This window comes from Mobula hypostoma, chromosome 17 (genome assembly GCF_963921235.1).
Source record: "Mobula hypostoma chromosome 17, sMobHyp1.1, whole genome shotgun sequence".
In the NCBI taxonomy this organism is placed as follows: Eukaryota; Metazoa; Chordata; class Chondrichthyes; order Myliobatiformes; family Myliobatidae; genus Mobula; species Mobula hypostoma.
Genome location: NC_086113.1, coordinates 5506289 through 5527823, shown reverse-complemented (window position 1 = coordinate 5527823; position 21535 = coordinate 5506289). Strand labels below are relative to the sequence as shown.

The following is a 21535-nucleotide window of genomic DNA, read 5'->3' as shown; positions in this document are numbered from 1 at the left end:
GGATTGGAGGGTGGCTAATGTAACTCCACTTTTTAAAAAAGGAGGGAGAGAGAAACCCGGGAATTATAGACCCGTTAGCCTAACGTCGGTGGTGGGGAAACTGCTGGAGTCAGTTATCAAGGATGTGATAACAGCACATTTGGAAAGCGGTGAAATGATCGGACAAAGTCAGCAAGGATTTGTGAAAGGAAAATCATGTCTGACGAATCTCATAGAATTTTTTGAGGATGTGACTAGTAGAGTGGATAGGGGAGAACCAGTGGATGTGGTATATTTGGATTTTCAAAAGGCTTTTGACAAGGTCCCACACAGGAGATTAGTGTGCAAACTTAAAGCACACAGTATTGGGGGTAAGGTATTGGTGTGGGTGGAGAATTGGTTAGCAGACAGGAAGCAAAGAGTGGGAATAAACGGGACCTTTTCAGAATGGCAGGCGGTGACTAGTGGGGTACCGCAAGGCTCAGTGCTGGGACCCCAGTTGTTTACAATATATATTAATGACTTGGATGAGGAAATTAAATGCAGCATCTCCAAGTTTGCGGATGACACGAAGCTGGGTGGCAGTGTTAGCTGTGAGGAGGATGCCAAGAGGATGCAGGGTGACTTGGATAGGTTGGGTGAGTGGGCAAATTCATGGCAGATGCAACTTAGTGTGGATAAATGTGAAGTTATCCACTTTGGTGGCAAAAATAGGAAAACAGATTATTATCTGAATGGTGGCCGATTAGGAAAAGGGGAGGTGCAACGAGACCTGGGTGTCATTATACACCAGTCATTGAAAGTGGGCATGCAGGTACAGCAGGCGGTGAAAAAGGCTAATGGTATGCTGGCATTTATAGCGAGAGGATTCGAGTACAGGAGCAGGGAGGTACTACTGCAGTTGTACGAGGCCTTGGTGAGACCACACCTGGAGTATTGTGTGCAGTTTTGGTCTCCTAATCTGAGGAAAGACATCCTTGCCATAGAGGGAGTACAAAGAAGGTTCACCAGATTGATTCCTGGGATGGCAGGACTTTCATATGAAGAAAGACTGGATGAACTGGGCTTGTACTCGTTGGAATTTAGAAGATTGAGGGGGGATCTGATTGAAACGTATAAGATCCTAAAGGGATTGGACAGGCTAGATGCAGGAAGATTGTTCCCGATGTTGGGGAAGTCCAGAACGAGGGGTCACAGTTTGAGGATAGAGGGGAAGCCTTTTAGGACCGAGATTAGGAAAAACTTCTTGACACAGAGAGTGGTGAATCTGTGGAATTCTCTGCCACAGGAAACAGTTGAGGCCAGTTCATTGGCTATGTTTAAGAGGGAGTTAGATATGGCCCTTGTGGCTACGGGGGTCAGGGGGTATGAAGGGAAGGCTGGGGCGGGGTTCTGAGTTGGAGGATCAGCCATGATCATAATGAATGGCGGTGCAGGCTCGAAGGGCCGAATGGCCTACTCCTGCACCTATTTTCTAATGTTTCTATGTTTCTAACTATTATTGGCAAAATTTCAGACGGTGACGAGAGGGCATACCGGAGCAGGATACATCAGGTAGCTGAGCGTTGTCACAACAACAACCTTGCACTCAGCATCAGTAAGACGAAAGAACTGATTGTGGACTTCAGAAAGGGTGAGATGGGGGAATACACAAAGGTCCTTATAGAGGGATCAGAAGTGGACAGAGAGAACAACGTACACTTCCTGGTTGTTAATACCTCTGGGGTTCTAACCTAGTCCCAATACATCAATGCAGTTATAAAGAAAGCATGGCAGCGTCTATATTTCATTAGAAGTTTGAGATTTGGTATGTCACAAAACACAAATTTCTACAGAGATATCATGGAGAGCACTCTTAACTAGCTGCATCACAGTCTGGTATGAGGAAGGTGGGGGGGTGGCTGCTGCATAGGATCAAAAGAAGCTGCAGATAGTTGTAAACTCTGTCAGCTCCATCTTGGGCACCAGCCTTCCCAGCATCCAGGACTCCTTCAAGGAGTGATGCCTCAAAAAGGTGGCATCCATCTTTAAGGAACCCCCCCCCCCCCATCACCCAGGGTATGTCTTTTTCTTATTGCTATCATCAAGGAGGTGGTACAGGAGCACGAAGACACACACTCAATGATTCAGGAACAGATTCTTCTCCTCTGCCATGAGGGAAGGAGGGAATGAGAGAAAGAAAGAAAAAGGCAGACAGGCCTTGACTGGCCAACCTCTCCCTATAACCCAGTCCTGGCAACATCTTCGTAACTCTTTCCTGCACGCTTTCCAGTTTAACCACGTCTTTCTTATCACAGAGTGACCAAAAAGTATGCACAGTATTCCAAGTGCAGCCTCACCAATGGCTTATTCAATTGCAACATAATGTCCCAGCTCCTGTACTCGATGCCCTGGCTAACGAACGCCAGTGTGCTAAACATCTTTTTCACTACCCTGTCTACCTGTGATCAGAATCAGAAATGAGAATCAGTTTTTATATCACCTGCATATGCTGTGAAATTTGCTGTCCTTGTAGCAGCAGTACAGTGCAACGAAGGTGTGCTAAACACCTTTTTCACCTTTTGCAATTGTATTGCTGCCACAAGAACAACATATTTCACAACTAGGCCAGTGTTATAAAACCCAATTCTCATTCTGATCACAGGTAGACAGGGTGGTGAAAAGGGTGTTTAGCACACTGGCCTTCATTAGTATCATTTAAGAAGCATATGGATAGGTACATGGAAGGGCATGGGTTGGAGGGATATGGGTCAAATGCAGGAAATTGACCCTGAGTTGATAGTGATGGGCCTGTATCTGTGCTCTATTGCTTTATGACTCTGAATTCTACACTGAAAAACACTATCCTTCGTGTCTGTCACAAAAGAAAGAAGAAAATCAATTAAGAAATACCGAAAAATTGTGGTAACGTTTTGTTTTTGAAACATTAATCTTCTGTCTGTGTTCAGGTAAATGGTGCCACCAAACCTAGGAGCTTTCATTCCACACTGGGATAATTTGTGTTCAAAGTTATGAAGACTGGTATGTCCGGTTAGTCATAGTTACTTAGTTGCTTATCAGATGGGAAAACCAAAGCAAGAATCAGCCAGGTGACCATTGAACGAACATGACCCATAGGACAGGATGTTCTGGAACTGATGACAGATCAGAGTGACTACTTTCAGAGAACAGACAGCACACCATTCAAATGTTAGAACTTTACTCTCAGCTATCTCCTCCTCTGACAGCTAGGTCTACATACCCACCACCCTGTGTGTGAAAACCTTGCTCCTCAGATCTCCTATAACCTTTCTAACTTTAATCTTGGGCCCGGAGGCCGATGGGAGGGTCTGGATCGGAGCCCGGTTGGAAGTCCAGTTTGGTCCCCAATAGCTGGAAGCCAGCCTGCAAATCTCTGCGAGTCTGCTGGGGAAGTCAGGCCCAGTGTCTGTGGAGCCCATGAGTACGCCAAAGCCAACCTGTCATGGGGTTACAGGACTGTATATGTGCATGGGTGGTTGGGTGTAAGGGAGGAAGGAATGGGGCTTGTTTGCTGCTTGCTGTGTTCTACGTTAAGGCCATAAGGTATAGGAGCAGTATAAGGCCCCTGGGCTCATCGAGTCTGCTCCGCCATGTCATCATGGCTGATCCAATTTTCCTCTCAGCCCCAATCTCCTGCCTTCTCCCCGTATCCCTTCTTGCCCTGACCAATCAAGAATCTGTCAACCTCTGCCTTAAATATAAATAAAGACTTGGCCTCCACAGCTGCCTGTGCCAAAGAATTCCACGGATTCACCACTCTTAGGCTAAAGAAATTCCTCCTCATCTCAATTCGAAAAGAATGCCCCTCTATTCTGAGGCTGGGTCCTTGGGTCTTAAGACTCTCTCACCATAGGAAACATCCTCCCCACATCCACTCTGCCAAGGCCTTTCACCATTCTTCTGAATTCCAGTGAATACAGGCCCAGAGCCATCAAATGCTCTTCATACGACAAGCCATTCAATCCTGGAATTATTTTCGCAAACCTCCTTAGATCCTGCTTCAGTTTCAGCACATCCTTTCTAAGATAAGGGGCCCAGAACTGCTCACAATACTCCAAGTGAGGCCTCACCAGTGATTTATAAAGCCTCAACATTACATTCTTGCTTTTGTATTCTAGTCCTCTTGAAATGAATGCCAACATTGCATTTGCCTTAATGACACAGACTCAATCAGCAAATTAACTTTTAGAGAATCCTGTACAAGGATTCCCAAGTCCCTTTGCAACTCAGGTTTTTGTATTTTCTCTCCATTTATAAAATAGTCAACCCTTTCATTTCATCTACCAAAGAGCATGATGTCCTGACATTTGATTCCATGTGCCATTTCTTTGCCCATTCTCCTGATCTGTCTAAGACCTTTCTGTAACTTCTCATCCTCCTCAAAACTATCTGCCCCTTCACCTATCTTCATATCGTTTGCAAACTTTTGTAAAAAGAATCAGCCCCAACACAGATCCCTGTGGAACACCACTAGTCACCGGCAGCCAGCCAGAAAGGGCTCCCTTGATTCCCACTCTTTGCCTCCTGCAACATCATGGTGCCGTGGACACCACCGTAACATAGCGATCAGCGCGACACTTTTACAGCTCGGAGCATTCTACAGTTCAGAGTCCGCCTCCTCTGTAAGGAGTTTCTGTACTCATGGAATGTGAGTTTCCCCCAGGTGCTCCAGTTTCCTCCCACAGTCCAAAGGCATAGCGGGTAGATTAACTGAGCATTGTAAATTGTCCCATGGTTAGGTTAGGGAGCACTGGAAGGGCCAACCCTGCACTTTATTGCTGAAGAAATAAAATACAACAAACGTGTCCGATAAAAGACCAAGGAATAGGTTCTGCACAAAGTACAAGAGCAAAGACAGACCAAAAAGACCCACCCACCCCAGATATTCTCTCTTCTCCCCCTTCCATCGGACTGAAGAGACAAAGTCTATGTTCTATGTTCTGAAAGCACCTCCCACCAGGCTCGAGTGGGGCTTCTACCCCACGGTTATAAATCCATTGAATCGTTCCCTGGTATGATGTTTGGGACTCACAATCTAACTCACAGTGATCTTGCATGTCGTTATCTGCCTGAACTGCACTTTATTCTGTAATCTGGGTTATTGTTTTGCCTTGGACTATCTGAAAGCACTGTGTCATGAATTTAGTTCTTTAATTATTTGTCTGCTTAGAGATACAGACCCTTCCAGCCCAGTGAAATTCACCATCCGGAAAACCACCTATTTTTTTAACCCTGGTCTAATCACTGGATAATTTACAATGACCAATTAACCTACTAACCAGTACATCTTTGGACCATGGGAGGAAATTGGAGCACCCGTAACAAACACCTGCATACATGGAAAGAATGTACAAACTCCTTACAGAGGATGCCCGAATTGAACTTCAAACTCTGACACCCTGAGATCTGTATGAATACTACGCAAGACAGGCTCTACACTGTATGTCAGTACAGATGAAAGTAACAAACCAATTTCAATTAAGATTGCAGATTCCAGAATTCTTAATGCTGGAAACTCTAAGAGTTGTTACTTTAGGTGTCGACCACCTGTTTCTGCAGACCCAAAGCTGTGCACCCAACTTCAGTCTGATTACCACTTGCAACTTATTTTAAGAACTGGAGATTGGTTCTACTTAACAACAAAAAGCCAAACAAAGGATACTTGTTAAAAGCTTAACTTTATCACCAACAACTCTGACCCTTCGGAAGGGTCATGCCACTGCACTAGAAAGCTTAGGTCAGCAATAAGCGTTGTATGCACTGCTTGGTACAGAAAGCGCTGTGCCAACCAGGAAAACTCTGCAACGGGTAGTCAAAACTGTCCAAAGCCTCACCAGCATCAGCCTACCTGCCAAAGACATATACAGAAAGGTGCTGGAAAGAGGCAGGTAACATCACCCGTTCTTCTCACGAACTGTTTGTCCCACTTCCATCAGGGAGGAAGCTACACAGCATCCACGCCAGAACCACCAGACTCAAAAACAGTTACTTTCCCCAAGCAGTAAGGCTGACCAACACCTCCACCCACTAACCCACCCCTCCACACCCCCACCACCAGTACTTTATCACTTCTCGTCAGTCACCTTCTGTACAAACACTCCTGTGCCAGCATCACTTTGTGGAGATACAATCAATGTATATAAGCTATCTTATGTAGTTAGATTTATTGTGTTTTTTTATTATTACGTTCTTTACTTTACGTTTTTTGCGCTGCGTCAGATCCAGAGTAACCATTATTTTGTTCTCCTTTACATTTGGGTACTGGCAATGACATTAAGCAATCTTAGACCTTAAAGTTTCAGGCCCTGGAATGAGAATATCCATCACACTACCTAATGCACTGTGTAATGATCTGATCTGCATGAACAGTACGCAAGGCAAGCTCTTCACTGTATCTCTGTACCTGTGACAACAACAAACAAGTACCAATTCCAATTAAGACCGGCGATTCCACAATTCTGAAACGCTGGAAACTACAGGAGTTGATACTTTTGGATTCCAACATGCATTGGAACTATTGAATTCTGCCAGGGTTATACATGTTGGAACAAGAGAACTGCTGCCAATTTGAAAGAACAATTGTTTGCAGAATAAAACCTCTCAAGTCAAAAAACCAATTTTAGAGCAAGACGCACAAAGTGCTAGAGGTACTCAGCAGGACAGGCAGCATCTATGGGAATGAATAAACAGTCAGTGTTTCAGGCCGAGACGCTTTTCCTCCAGCTCTATATTTCGTTTGTTTTCTGTAATATTGCCAATGCATTACTTAAAACTAAGGCTACCAATTAACTTTGATTAATGGCTGCCGACAGCATAGAACATAGAACACAGCACAGAAACCCGAATGCATTTGGCCCACAACGTTTTGCCAAACCAGCTAAAGCCACCCAAACACTAAACCCTCCTACCTACAGTGTCCATATCCCTCCGTCTTCCTTACATCCATGTGCCTAACCAAACGTCTCTTAAAAGCCTCTAACATACTTGCCTCTACCACCATACCAGGCGGTACATTCTAGGCATCCACGACTCTCTAAGTAAAAAAAACTTACCCCTCACATCCTCCTTGAACCGACCCCTCTCACCTTCAGTGCATGCCCTCTGGTATTAAACATTTCAACCCTGCGAAATGGGTACTCTCTGTCCACTCTGCCTATGTCTTATCTTGTAAACCTCTATCAGGCTCCACCGCTCCAGATAAACACCCCAAGTTTATCCAGCCTCTCATGACAGCACACGCCCTCTAAACCAGGCAGCATCCTGGTAAACAACAGGAATTCTGCAGATGCTGGAAATTCAAGCAACACACATCAAAGTTGCCAGTGAACGCAGCAGGCCAGGCAGCATCTCTAGGAAGAGGTACAGTCGACATTTCAGGCTGAGACCCTTCGTCAGGACTAACTGAAGGAAGAAAGAACTAACTTCCTTCAGTTAGTCCTGACGAAGGGTCTCAGCCTGAAACAGCATCCTGGTAAACCTCTTCTGCACCCTCTCCAAAGCCTCAACATCCTTCCTATAGTGGGGCGACCTGCATGCAAAAGTCAGAATTGTACGCACAACTCCAGAGGTGGCTTAACCAGAGTTTTATGAAGTTGCAACATAATGTTCTGACTTCTGAATTCTCTGCCTCAATAAAAGCGAGCGTTGCATAAGCCTTCTTAAACACCTTATCCAGCTGTGTAGCCACTTTCAAGGAGCTGTGAACTTGGTCTCTGCTCAGCAACACTTAAAGATCTTGCCTTTAATACTCTACTGTCTCCTTGTATTTGCCCTACAGAGGCACAACACCTCATTTATCTGGGTTAAACTCCACCTGCCATTTCTCAGCCCATATCTGCAGCTGAACTATATTGTGCTGTTTTCTTTGCCTGTCTTCTACAGTATCCACAACTCCACCAATCCACAAATTTACTAACCCCCCCACCATCTACATTTTCATCCAGGCCATTTATTATCATGACAAACAGCAAAGGTCTCAGCACAGATCCCTGCAGAGCTCCAGTAATTACAGACCTCCAGCTGGAATAAGACCCTTCACCACGACCCTGTCTTCTATGCACAAGCCAGTTTGAATCCAAACAGACAATTCGCTGCAGGTGGGAGGCTCATCTTCTGGATCAGCCTCCAATAAAGGACTTTGTCAAACGCCATACTAAAATCCATGTAAACAACATCCACTGCCCTACCCTCATCAGTCTCTCTCATCAGCTTGCGAGGAAACTCAGTCAAGTTGGTAAGGCATGACCTGTCACGAACAAAGTCAGGCTGACTTTCCCTAATTAGGCCATGGGTGCCCAAATGCTCATATATTTTATCCCTAAGAATTTTTCCAGCAATTTCCCTACAACTGACATGAGACTCACCAGTCTATAGTTCCCAGGACTTTCCCCTGAAATACAGCTACAATATATTCCACTCACCAGTTCTCCAGGACCTTGCCCGTGGCTAGAGGACACGAAGATACTGGTCAAGGGCCCAGGAATCACATGGCTTGTCTCCTTCAATAACCTGGGGTAAATCTCATCAGGTCCTGGGGACTCCTCAGACTTAATACTCATTATGAGGTTCAACACTTCCTCCTGCTTGACCTCTGAATATCCTCATGTATTTAAAAACTCAGCACTGATCTCATGGTCTTCAATGTCCTTTTCCTTGGTAAATACTGAAGCAAAGTACTCATTAAGTCTCTCATTCACATCCTCCACATCCAAGCAAATGTCCCCCCCCCCCATCCTTGCGTGGTCCCGCTCTCTCCCTAGTTATCTTATTACTCTTAATGTATGTATAGCATGCCTTGAGATTCACCTTAATCCTACTTCCCAAGGACTTTTCCTGGCCCCTCCTGACTTTCCTAATTCTCTTCTTTAGTTATTTTCTGGCTTCTTTATACTTGTGTGCTTCATTTGATCCTAATTTCTGAAGATTTACATACTTTTCCTTTTTCTTCTTGACTAAATTCATCACCTTTCTGGACATCCAAGGCTCTCTTATCTTTCCACCCCTTCCTTCTAACAGGAAAATACCTTTCCTGTACTCTGTGCAGTTGATCTTTAAACACCCTCCACTTGCCAAAGAAAAGGTGTTCCCAATTAACTCTTCTTAGTTCCTGCCTACACTCTCGTAATTTGCCCTACTCCAATTTAAAAACTGTCCCACAAAGCCCGCACCTGTCCCCATCTATAGTTACCCTGAAAGATAAGGAGTTGTGGTCACTGTTCACCCACTGAAAGGTCAGTCACCTGGCCAGGCTCATTAACCAACACCAGGCCCAGTTTGGCCCCTCCTCCTGTTGGACTGTCTGCATATTGATTTAAGAAACCTTCCCGAATACACTTATCAAATTCTGCCCCCTCTAACCCCTTGCACATAGAAGATCCCAGTTTATATTAAGGAAGTTGAAATCCCCCATGACAACAACCCCATTATTTTACACATTTCCTTAATCTGATACATATCTGTTCCACAGTGGCCCCGTGGCTACTGGGGGTGGGGTGGGGTGGGGTCTGTAGTACAATCCCATCAGTGAGATTGTACCCTTCCTATTCCTAAATTCCACCCAAATGGAGCCAGTGTCTGACCCCTCCATTAGGTCTCCCCTAAGTGCAGCTCTGATATTGTCTCTGATTAGTAGTGTAACTCCACCCCTCTTTCACCTCCTCCTCGACCTTTTCCAAAACTTCAAAAACCTGGTAATATTATTCACCCATTCCTGTCTCAGCCATGTTTCAGTAATGATTACAACATCGTAATTCCATGTGCTGATCCGTGCTCTAAATTCATCACATTTACCCATACTGTAATATTTTAAAATATACACATCCGACCCATCATACCTGTTAACTCGACTTTGCCTTTCAACACTTTTCCTGAAATCTCCCTCCCGGTCCGATGCTTCCCTTGCTGATCTGGGGCTCCGGTTCCCAGATCCTTCAAAACTAGTTTAAACTCTGCCGAGAACCACCAACAAACCTCCCGGCCAGGATACCGGTCCCCCTCCGGCCCGGGTGCAACACGCCCCGCCTGGACAGGTCACCCCTTCCCCAGAAAAGGTCCCAAATGGTCCAAGAACTTGAAATCCATTCCCGTCCCCTGCACCGTCTCCCCAGCCACTCATTCAACCGCGCTGCCACCCCATTCTTACCTGCACTGATCCGCGGCACAAAATTAGATTAATGCGTCTTCCCTTTTGGAAGCAGAGTTTGAAAATTGCTTAACTCACCCTCGTGCTGAATTCTTCAACCACGTGGATAAAGTTCTGACGGACCCAGCGGCTTCCTCTAAGGCGGGGCCGAACACGGTTCCTCCGCATCATTTTAACCAAGGGTTCCGCGTGGTCCTAAGAACCGTCACTTAGACAGCCGAATTATTTAAATTTGGGTTTTTAAAAAATTAATTCACGTTCTGCTGTCACCAGCTCCCGCCCTCGCCCCTTATCACGCCCAACAAGGTTTATAATCTAGTTTTATGACTGGGAGGAAGTTTCCTGCGCTGGTGTTACAAAGCTAAATTAGACCACACTGTGTTTACCTCATTATAGAAAGATGGGGAAGTTTTAAGACGGTGAAGAGGAGATTTACTAGGATGCTGCCTGGATTAGATAGCACGTTTTACGAGGATAGATTATGAGGCTAGGGTTTTTCACTTTGGAGCAAAGGAGGATGAGAGGTGACTTTATGGAGATGATAAGAGGCATACATAGAGTGGGCAGCCAGATAATTTTTCCCAGGACAGAAATGGCTAATAAAACAGAGCATAATTTTGAGGTGATTGGAGGAAAGTATAGGGGTGATGTCAGAGATGTGTTCTTTTATACGGAGAGTGGTGGGTGCGTGAAACGCTCTGGGAGTAAAGGCAGATACATTAGGGACATTTAAGAGGTGCATGGGTGATAGAAAAATGGAAGGCCATTGTTGTGTATTTAATATTTTAGTAATGTTTGAGTAATGCTGTAAATATATTGTTTGATTAAGCATTCTTCTTCGTTTAAATAATTTATTATGGGTTATATAGTACATAAGAGTATGTGAATGGCATACGTCAATACATCACCACGTCATACGTGCGTGTATCGGTAAAAGTAAAAACAAAGTATACACGTTTATCCTCAGTCTCCCTGTCTTTCGCTTTCAATTTGTTTTATGTTTTGGAGTTACAAAATATAAAAGCTATGCGGAGGGAGGGATTAAATTGATCTTGGAGTAGTTTAAAAGGTCAGCACAACATAGTGGGCCGAAGAGCCTGTACTGTTCTATGTTCTAGGAATAAAAAGCAAAATATTACTTAAATGAAATGAGAACATATTGCAGTACACATGGAGTAAGAAAAATGCAAGAGACACAGAATAATAATTTACATGATTAGCATCCCATAGATGAGCCCATCAATATCTATCACAGTGACTCAGGTTGGCATCATCACAGCCTCCCCCTTTTCCCTAACAACCATCAGGAAGGAGGAACAGGAGCCTCAGGACTCACAGCACCAGGTTCAGAAACAGTTATTACCCCTCGACCATCAGGCTCCTGAACCAGAGGGGATAACTTCACTCACCTCAACACTGAACAGTTCCCACAACCTATGGACTCACTTTCATGGACTCTTCATTACATGATCTTGATATTTATTGCTTATTTATTTATTTATTGTTGTTGTTATTATTATTAATCTCCTCTTTTTGTATTTGCAGTTTGTTGTCTTTTGCACACTGGTGTTTCTCCATTTTGTTGGGCATGGTCTTTCATTGACCATGGTGTGTCTTTGTATTTCCTGTGAATGCCCACAAGAAAACTGAATCTCAGGGTTGTATACGGTGACATCTCTGAACTTTGATAATAAATTTATTCTGAGCTTTATGAACTTTGAACTAACTGTCAGCATGAACTTTATTTGTCTACCTGTGCTGCACTTTGTAATAATTTATTCTTCATTCTGCCCTCCTTTTTGCTACCTTAATGTCACAAAATCAAAAGCTTTTCTCTGAACAGGACAGGTCCTGTTTGACAAAACTTACTGGAGTTCTTTGAGGACATAATAAGTGCAGTGGATAGAGGGGAACAGGTGAATGTCATACACATGGATTTCCAGAAGACGTTCGATAAGGTGCCACACAAGAGACTTATAAATAAGATATAGATGCATGGAGTCGGAGGAAGTGTATTGGCATGGATAGTGGATTGGTTAACCAACAGAAGGCAGAGAGTTGGTATAAATGGGTGTTTCTCCAGTTGGCAGTCAGTGGTGAGTGGGGTGCTGCAGGGGTCGGTGCTGGGCCCGCAGCTGTTTACCATTTACATTGATGATTTGGAAGAGGGGACTGAGTGTAGCGTAGCAAAATTTGCTGATGACACTAAACTGAGTGGAAAAGCAAATTGTACAGAGGATGTGGAGAGTCTGCAGAGGGATATAGATAGGTTAAGTGAGTGGGCCAAGGTCTGGTAGATGGAATACAACATTGGTAAATATGAGATCATCCACTTTGGAAGGAATAATAGAAGAGCAGATTATTATTTAAATGGTGAAAGTTTGCAGCATGCTGTTGTGCAGAGGGACTTGGGAGTGCTTTTTCATGAATCGCAAAAAGTTGGCTTACAGGTACAACAGGTTATTAAGAAGGCAAACAGAATGTTGGCCTTTGTTGCTAGAGGGATTGAATTCAAGAGCAGGGAGGTCATGCTGCAACTATACAGGGTACTGGTGAGGCTGCACCTGGAATACTGTGTGCAGTTCTGGTCTCCATACTTGAGGAAGGATATACTGGCTTTGGAGGCAGTGCAGAGGAGGTTCACCAGGTTGATTCCAGAGATGAAGGGGTTAACCTATGAGGAGAGATTGAGTCGCCTGGGACTATACTCTCTGGAATTCAGAAGAATGAGAGGGGATCGTATAAAACATACAACATTTTGAAAGGGATAGATAAGGTAGAAGTAGAAAAGTTGTTTCCATTGGTAGGTGGGACTAGAACTAGGGGACATTGCCTCAAGATTCAGGGGAGAAGATTTAGGATGGAGATAAGGAGAAACTGTTTTTCCCAGAGAGTGGTGAATCTGTGGAATTCTCTGCCAAGGGAAGCAGTTGAGACTTCTTCACTAAATATATTTAAGGTGTAGTTAGATAGATTTTTACATAGTTGGGGAATTAAGGGTTATGGGGAAAAGGCAGGTGGATGGAGCTGAGTTTACGGACAGATCAGCCATGATCTTATTGAATGGCGGGGCAGGCTCGATGGGCCAGATGGCCGACTCCTGCTCCTATTTCTTATGTTATGTATTTTCACTACATGTGGACATGAGGACAGGGTGCTGAAGAAGGTGTTTAGCAGACTGGTTAGGGCACGGAGTTTAGTAGTTGGGACGTTACATTCCAGTTGTATAAGTTAGTGGTGAGGCCATGCTTGGAGTATAATGTACAGGTTTGGCTGCCCTGTTATTGGAGAGAGGTGGTTGAACTGGAAAGAATGCAGAAATCATTCTCTAGGATGTTTCAGAATCAGGATCAGGTTTGATATCACCAGCATATGTCCTGAAATGTGTTACCATATCGCAGCAGTACAATGCAAACATACTAATAAAAACTGTAAATTACACTAAGTATTTTTATATTTGGCTCCTAAGGTTGTCATAACCGGGGGTGGTAGTGGGGATAAGCTCTCACTACCTAGAAAGTGCTCCAAATGGCGTGTGACTCTAACAGTCTGTGACAGCCAAAGTCCAACTCTTGGCCTTCACATGTGGCTTGGTTGATCTGTTTCTACTGACAAGAGAAGGGGCAAAGGCAGACCTCTGGCGCCTCAAAACCAGTTGCTTCGGGCAGGTGGGGCTTGTCAGCCTTGGACGGCAGCCTGCGTAGGGGAAGGAAAACTCTGATTTTAAGCTGTACCCACCCGTGGGAAAGGCTTCGGGACTAAACCCCGAGGAAGAAATCCGGAGCTGGGGTCCCTAAGGCAGTTTGATGTAGTTTACAACTTCACTCTGGCAACCTCTGCGATGACGCTGGTGCCAAGCTAATCGGCGTTTGTCCTTCACTTGGATTACATCAGTGACGTGAAGAGGGGGAACCCACTGCATGGGCAACAGCCCGTTCTTCAAATCTTCCCACCCAGGCTTGTGCCCTGGAGAGGACACAAACACATGATCCCCTGGGAACAATGGCTGCCTACTAATATATATATATATATATTTTTAAAAGTTAAATTGAATGAGTAGTGCAAAAAGAGAAAAAAAAGTAGTGAGGCAGTGTTTGTGGGTTCAATGTCCATTCAGAGATCTGATGGCAGAGGGGAAGAAGCTGTTGCTGGATCGTTGAGTGTGTGTCTTCGGCCTCCTACACCTGCTCCCTGATGATAGCGATGAGAAGAGGGCAAGTCTTGGGCGATGGGGGTTCTGAATGATGGACACAACCTTTCTGAGGTCTCGCTCCTTGACGATGTCCTGAACGCCGGGGAGGCTGGTGCCTGTGATGGAGCCAGCTGAGATCACAGCTCCTGGATCAGAGGGCCTGAGTTATAGGGAGAGCTTGGTCAGGCAGGGTCTTTATTCCCTGGAATGCGGGGGCAACCTCATGGAAGTGGTTAAAATGATGTGAGGGATAGATAGGGTGGATGGGAAACAGTCTTTTCCCCAGGGTGGGGGAGTCCAAAACTAGGGGGTATAGATTTGGGGTGAGAGGGGAAAGATTTAGGAGGGACCTGAGCACATCTTTTTCACACAGAGGGTGGTGAGTGTATGAAATGAGCTACCAGAGGAAATGATCGGGGCAGGTATAACAGTATCAACTAAAAAGTACTTACATAGATACATGGAGGGAAGGGCAGAATGCAGGAAGTTGAGACTAGTCGGGTGAGAATGGTGGTCAGCATAGACTTGTTGGGCTGAAGGGCCTGTATTTATTCTGTATTGCTCAATTATTCCGTGTGATAATAACAATCCAATACCGATAACAGGTGCTGCTGCTGCCTGGAGCGGGTGAACCGTAGACATAGGAGTCGAGTTAGGCCATTCAACTCGTTGAGTCTCCTGCACCATTCCAGCATGGCTGTACCTTTAAGGGCCGACTTGGTGGAGTTCAATTCAGCCTGATCTCGTTGGGTGGTGTGCTGGTCAGCTTCCCTGCTTTCTTGTGGATGGAAAACCACACAAATATTGTTTCAATTATCCCTGTGGCCAATTTCACTTTTTGTTTTGAGTTGCGATCCAGCTGGCATGAAACGAAGCCGTAGTTTGGTTTTGGGGTGAAAGGGTGAAACTTGCATTCTAGACAAACACTGCTACCCTGTTTTTGACTGCGTGTTCCTTTGGAAGCTCAGTTAACTCCAGTCGGTGAAGACGAAACACGCTAAAGATACAGGGAAAAGAAATAACGCGAGAGCACACGGTAAAATAAATATACTTTATTCTTTTGCCAGGAAACGTAATGGAAAAGATAAACCAGTATATGAACATAGAAGGCATTGTTAAACAATTTCAATGTACAAACGGAGCCAGTAAAAGTACGGAGCAGTCCTAATGCTAAAAAAACAACATCCCACTAGTGTTTTATACACGAGAATGATTTGATAAACTCAAATTACTGTACTCGAGAATAAATCTACAATAGTTACACGCTTCTGCAGAGAGATATAATGTGCGTCAGCCACCGGGTGAAATTCCCTTACTGGCTCAGGAACAAGCAAATAAAACAACAAAATTACACTAAAAAGTGTTGTGCCTTGGAGGCTACCTTTACTGCGACAGCATGCAGCTTTTTCATTTTTACGTTTTGATCTGTTGCTGAATTTGCCCAGCTGAAATAATAAAAGAAAAACATATTCAACTAGCTTTGGATGCTAGTGCAAAGTGAACGTGAAATGGAAAAAGCTCGACTGCAAAAATATCATATTCGGACTTACTGTCTGCAGAGAAATGCTTTCTCCTTTCTTAAAAAAAATCTGTTATTTAAGTGCTTGTGAAATGTAAACACGCATACAAAGAACATGGTCGTGTCGGCTAACTGTGTGCCAGTGGGAAACGATCACCAGCAGTACTTAACGATAGTATTAAAAAAAATTAAAATATCAAACTCTCTTTTTCTTTGCAAAAGCAGGTGACGTACTCTCAGTGGCCACTTTACTAGGTTCACCTGTACACCTGCTCGTTAATGCAAATATCTAATCAGCCAATCAGGTGGCAGCACCTCATGCATAAAAGCACGCAGACATGGTCAAGAGGTTCAGTTGTTGTTCAGACCAAACATCTGAATGGGGAATAAATGTGATCTAAGTGACTTTGACCGTGGAATGATTGTTGGTGTCAGACAGAGTGGTTTGAGTATCTCAGAAACTGCTGATCTCCTGGGATTTTCACACATAACAGTCTCTAGAATTTACAGAGGATGGTGCAAAAAAACAGGAAAAAAAATCCAATGAGCAGCAGTTCTTTGGGTGAAAATACCTTCTTAATGAGAGAGGGCAGAGGAGAATGGCCAGACTGGTTCAAGCTGACAGGAAGGCGACAGTAACTCAAATAACCACACGTTACAACAGTGGTGTGTAAAAGAGAACACATTGAACGTTGAAGAGGATGGGCTACAGCAACAGAAGATCACATTGGGTTCCACTCCTGTACCTAATGAAGTGGCCATGCTGAGTGTAAGTCCTTGTCTATTTGAATGCTGAATGCTGGTTCATTGAGGGTAAAATTCCAGCCTTTAGGCTAATCTGAATAGAAAATGCAGGAAAACACAACATTAAGAATAATCCGGAGAATCCACAACTATAACTCACCTGATGGACGTGCGTATTTATTGGTGTGATTGTGTGTGTGTGTGTGTGTGTGTGTGTGTGTGGTTGTGTGTTCCTACATGTGTGTGTTGCGTGTGTGTGTATGTATCTCTGTATGTTTGTGTAAGTGTGTGCGTTTCTGTGTAAGTGTGTGCGTGTGTGTGTAAGTGTGTGCGTGTCTGTGTAAGTGTGTGCGTGTGTGTTGAAACATGATATGCAACTCATTAAGACAGCACCAGAATCTCCAGCGTGGAAAGTGAGTTCACATTGAGGAATAACTCCGCAAAGTAAGGTAATAATCAGAGTTCACCATCATTCCCACAGCTTCTTGCCAGCATGCAACAGTGGATATACAGATGGGCTATACCAGGTATCAGTCTCTGAACTCATCATACAATCCATGAGGAAGAGACCTGATTGAGAAAGTTCCTTCCTCGGTATTCCCAGACTCCAAAATCCATTATGGTCAAGAGCATCAGCAATTTTAACGTTGAATACACCATCTTCAGCCTGGACCTTTGGGCCTTGCTTGTTCGAGACAAAAGTAAAAGAAAATAACAATGAAAATGCCATGTTTGTGAACGGATGCGGTGAGTCTGCGCCATTTCACTGTGTGTTTGGTACACAGTGGTTTGGTCCATTGACTGGAGTGTTGGGAGACACAGCGGGGCTGGCGCTGGCTTCTAGTGCCCGGCTGTTAGTTTCTGTGCTTACGTCCGCTGTGGGGGCGAGGGGATCGTGCCCTTCTGAGTTCTCCAACATTTCTTGAATGAGGGGCGGCATCGACCCGGGGATCTCCAGTTTAAGTGTGATGACACGTTCGGCACCTGGGTGGTGGAGAGACTGCTTTTAGTTACGACGCATGTTCTTTGTTGGACCACCCTTATCCCCCAGCCAGTCCAAACAAACCCTGTTTTTAACAATTTAGAACCAGTGTTTTTCTGACAACCTCTATAAAGATCTCAGTGCAATCTTGCTTTTCTTCCACAGATAATAGTTTCAGCATTTCAGACTTTTCAATTCGAGTTTTATTCTCTGCAGTCTAATCATGACCGCTTTAAAAATCTTAGCGATACAGCACCAGCACCGTTACAGGTCCTTCTGGCCCAAGGAGCCCCCACTGCCCAATTACACCCGTGTGCCCAATTACCCTACTAATCTGTATGTCTTTGGAATGTGGGAGGAAACCGGAGCGTTTGGAGGAAACCCACATCATCACGGGGACTATGTACAGACTCTACAATGCTTTTTTAAGAGATTAAAGATCAACTTCACTTGTCAGAGTACATCGAAACATACAGCGAAATGAGTCATTTGCATCAAATCAAAACAGCAAGGGTTGTGCTCGGCAGACCACAATGTCACCACATAGCATGCCCACAACTCGCTAACCCCAACCCAAACGTCTTTGGAATGTGGGAGGAAACCAGAGCACCCAGAGGAAACCCACACGGTCACGGAGAGAATGAACAATTGCTTACAGACAGCGGCAGAAACTGAACCTGAGTAGCTGGTTCTGGAATAGTATTATGCTAATCTCTCAGCTACTGTGATGCCCCATTTTGTGCACAGAAATACAGGTTCCACCTGCAATGTTCTGAAAGCTGCAGCAAGAGAAGATGTTAAAATGGTGTATCAACAGAACAGAGTGCGGAAACTGTACTGTCTGAAAGTCAAGGTCAAAGAAAAATTATTATCAAGGTACATGTACATTACCTTGTACTACCCTGAGATACTTTTTCTTTCACGCATGTACATTTATTATTAAGGTACCGGGGGCATAATCTTAAGATTATTGGAGAAAAAATATAGTGGGGGACATCAGCGTAGTTTTTTTTTTACACAGAGTGGTGGGTGCTTGGAATGCACTGCCGGGGGTGTGGTAGAGGCAGATACATTAGGGACATTTAAGAAACTTTTAGATAGGCACATGGGTGGTGGATATAAGAAGGGCAATGAGGGAGGGAGGGGTTAGATTGATCTCAGAGGTGGTTTAAAAGTCATCACAGGGCCGGCTGGTGGCGCAACGACATCGGCGCCGGACTCTGGTACGGAGGTTCCCAGATCTGAAACTAGTCGGGTCCGCTCCCGAGAACACTTTCCATCCGTGCCGGGTTGAGTGTCGAGATCGCAACTCGACCTCGTAAAATAAAAAGGGAAAAATACAGCGAAATGTCTGTGTGAGGAGTGGTGCCCCGCAGTCTCTCTCTCTCGCTCCGCGCCTCGTAAAGGCCATGAAAAAGACATCATCACGGACGCACGCGCGGACACGCAGGCACACGCAAAAAAAAAATTAAAAGTCATCACAATATCGTGGGCCGAAGGGCCTGTATTGTGCTACACTGTTCCACATTCTATGGCTCTGAGCAAATAGATTTAATTGATTGTTAACACCTGAAATATGTATTATGATTGGTATTTAAATATGCAACACAGTTTCTATTGGAGGAACACCTGTAATGAACTAATCCAATTTTCTGTAAAGCTAGGATTTCTGTCTTCAGATTTCAGAAGAGTTAGGTGACGGGGCCATGCTGTTTTCCTTGTGCACAAGTAAATAACGGAACGAGTGCGAGTTGTCAGTTCACTAAATGTGCCGACAACACTGCAATGGGAAGATCATCAGACAAGACTACAGTGCTGTGCAGAAGTCTTAAGCACATTTATCCAGCGAGGGTGTCTAAACCTTTTGCATGGTACTGTATTGTGAACATTGGGCAGAGAACGAGTTTGCAAATCTGGCTGGAGCAAAGGAAGTTGGGAATGGTGAGGGTCACGTGCCACGGGAGGGGTGAGGGTCAGGTGGTAGAGAAATGCCAGGGTCAGGGGGTGGCACGGGTGCAGACACACCCAGCCCTGAGACACCAGGCAAGGTCATTTGATTCCAAACAATTGGTTTATTGATATTACAGAATGTCCCTCTGGTACTTCCCACTCCCTCCGCTCATCCTTCCCCTTTTCCCAACCATGATTCCCCTCTCCCTGCCCCCTTCCCACTCTCAGTCCACAATAGGGACCCAGATCAAAATCAGGTTTATCATATGTTTTGAAATTACTTTTTTTTTGCAGCAGTATAGTGCAATACATAAAATTATTGCAGTACTGTGCAAATGTCTAGACACCTTAGGCAGGAGGAGAAGATGGCGACACGACGCAGCTCACAGCGGCCACTCCGGTGGTGATATCTGTTATTTGTCAAGTAGGGTGCCGTGCACAATCCTGATTTGATGGAGACGGACGTGAGAGCACAGAGGAACATCTGGTGAAACATCTGAAATGCCTGTTTCGCTGCTGCTGCTACTGTGTGGTCCAGAATCTCCGGAGGAGAAGGCCCCGAGTCCTCAGCTTTGCTTGTTGCTCGGCAGCCGGGGCGGGGTCGAAGCACTCGGCAGAGGATGGTGCTCAGAGAGGCTGTGTCGGAGGGGCTGGTCAGAGGCTCGAAGTTTTCGGACGGACTCAGAGTCCGCTGCGGTCTGGTGCTGCCAATGGTGCTGCATCGGCGAGTTGGTGGCGCTTGGAGGTTCATGGCGGGGAGAGTTCCTCCCTTCTACCGTCTGTGTGAGATGATGAGGCTATCGGGACTTTGAGACTTTTTGTTTACTGTGCCCATGGTCTGCTCTTTATCAAATTACGGTATTGCTTTGCACTGTTGTAACTGTATGTTATAATTATGTGGTTTTGTCAGTTTTAGTCTTGGTTTGTCCTGTGTTTTCTTGTGATATCATTCTGGAGGAACGTTGTATCATTTTTTAATGCATGCATTTCTAAATGACAATAAACATGACATGTTAGTAGGGAAGTGGTGTTAGGTAAATTGAAGGGATTGAAGGCAGATAAATCCCCAGGGCCAGATGGTCTGCATCCCAGAGTGCTTAAGGAAGTGGCCCAAGAAATAGTGGATGCATTAGTGATAATTTTTCAAAACTCGTTAGATTCTGGACTAGTTCCTGAGGATTGGAGGGTGGCTAATGTAACCCCACTTTTTAAAAAAGGAGGGAGAGAGAAACCGGGGAATTATAGGCCGGTTAGCCTAACGTCGGTGGTGGGGAAACTGCTGGAGTCAGTTATCAAGGATGTGATAACAGCACATTTGGAAAGCGGTGAAATGATCGGACAAAGTCAGCATGGATTTGTGAAAGGAAAATCATGTCTGACGAATCTCATAGAATTTTTTGAGGATGTAACTAGTAGAGTGGATAGGGGAGAACCAGTGGATGTGGTATATTTGGATTTTCAAAAGGCTTTTGACAAGGTCCCACACAGGAGATTAGTGTGCAAACTTAAAGCACATGGTATTGGGGGTAAGGTATTGGTGTGGGTGGAGAATTGGTTAGCAGACAGGAAGCAAAGAGTGGGAATAAACGGGACCTTTTCAGAATGGCAGGCGGTGACTAGTGGGGTACCGCAAGGCTCAGTGCTGGGACCCCAGTTGTTTACAATATATATTAATGACTTGGATGAGGGAATTAAATGCAGCATCTCCAAGTTTGCGGATGACACGAAGCTGGGTGGCAGTGTTAGCAGTGAGGAGGATGCTAAGAGGATGCAGGGTGACTTGGATAGGTTGGGTGAGTGGGCAAACTCATGGCAGATGCAATTTAATGTGGATAAATGTGAAGTTATCCACTTTGGTGGCAAAAATAGGAAAACAGATTATTATCTGAATGGTGGCCGATTAGGAAAAGGGGAGGTGCAACGAGACCTGGGTGTCATTATACACCAGTCATTGAAAGTGGGCATGCAGGTACAGCAGGCGGTGAAAAAGGCGAACGGTATGCTGGC

The 21535-nt window shown here is 44.8% G+C and overlaps 1 protein-coding gene across 5 annotated transcripts in view; it reads right to left on the bottom strand.

Annotated features, from left to right (window-relative positions):
- Positions 1 to 15149: 15149 nt before the first annotated feature.
- The window catches only part of LOC134357802 (retinoic acid receptor beta-like), a 499706-nt gene continuing 493320 nt past the window's right edge, over positions 15150 to 21535 (bottom strand). For 2 of the 5 annotated variants that reach the window (XM_063069463.1, XM_063069462.1), the window contains one exon: positions 15156 to 17580. In XM_063069463.1, coding sequence (XP_062925533.1) covers positions 17360 to 17580 — 221 coding nt within the window. In that variant the 3' untranslated portion in view covers positions 15156 to 17359. Of the gene's footprint in view, positions 17597 to 21535 lie in introns of all 5 variants that reach the window. The other 3 variants (XM_063069461.1, XM_063069464.1, XM_063069465.1) reach the window with 3 other exon arrangements.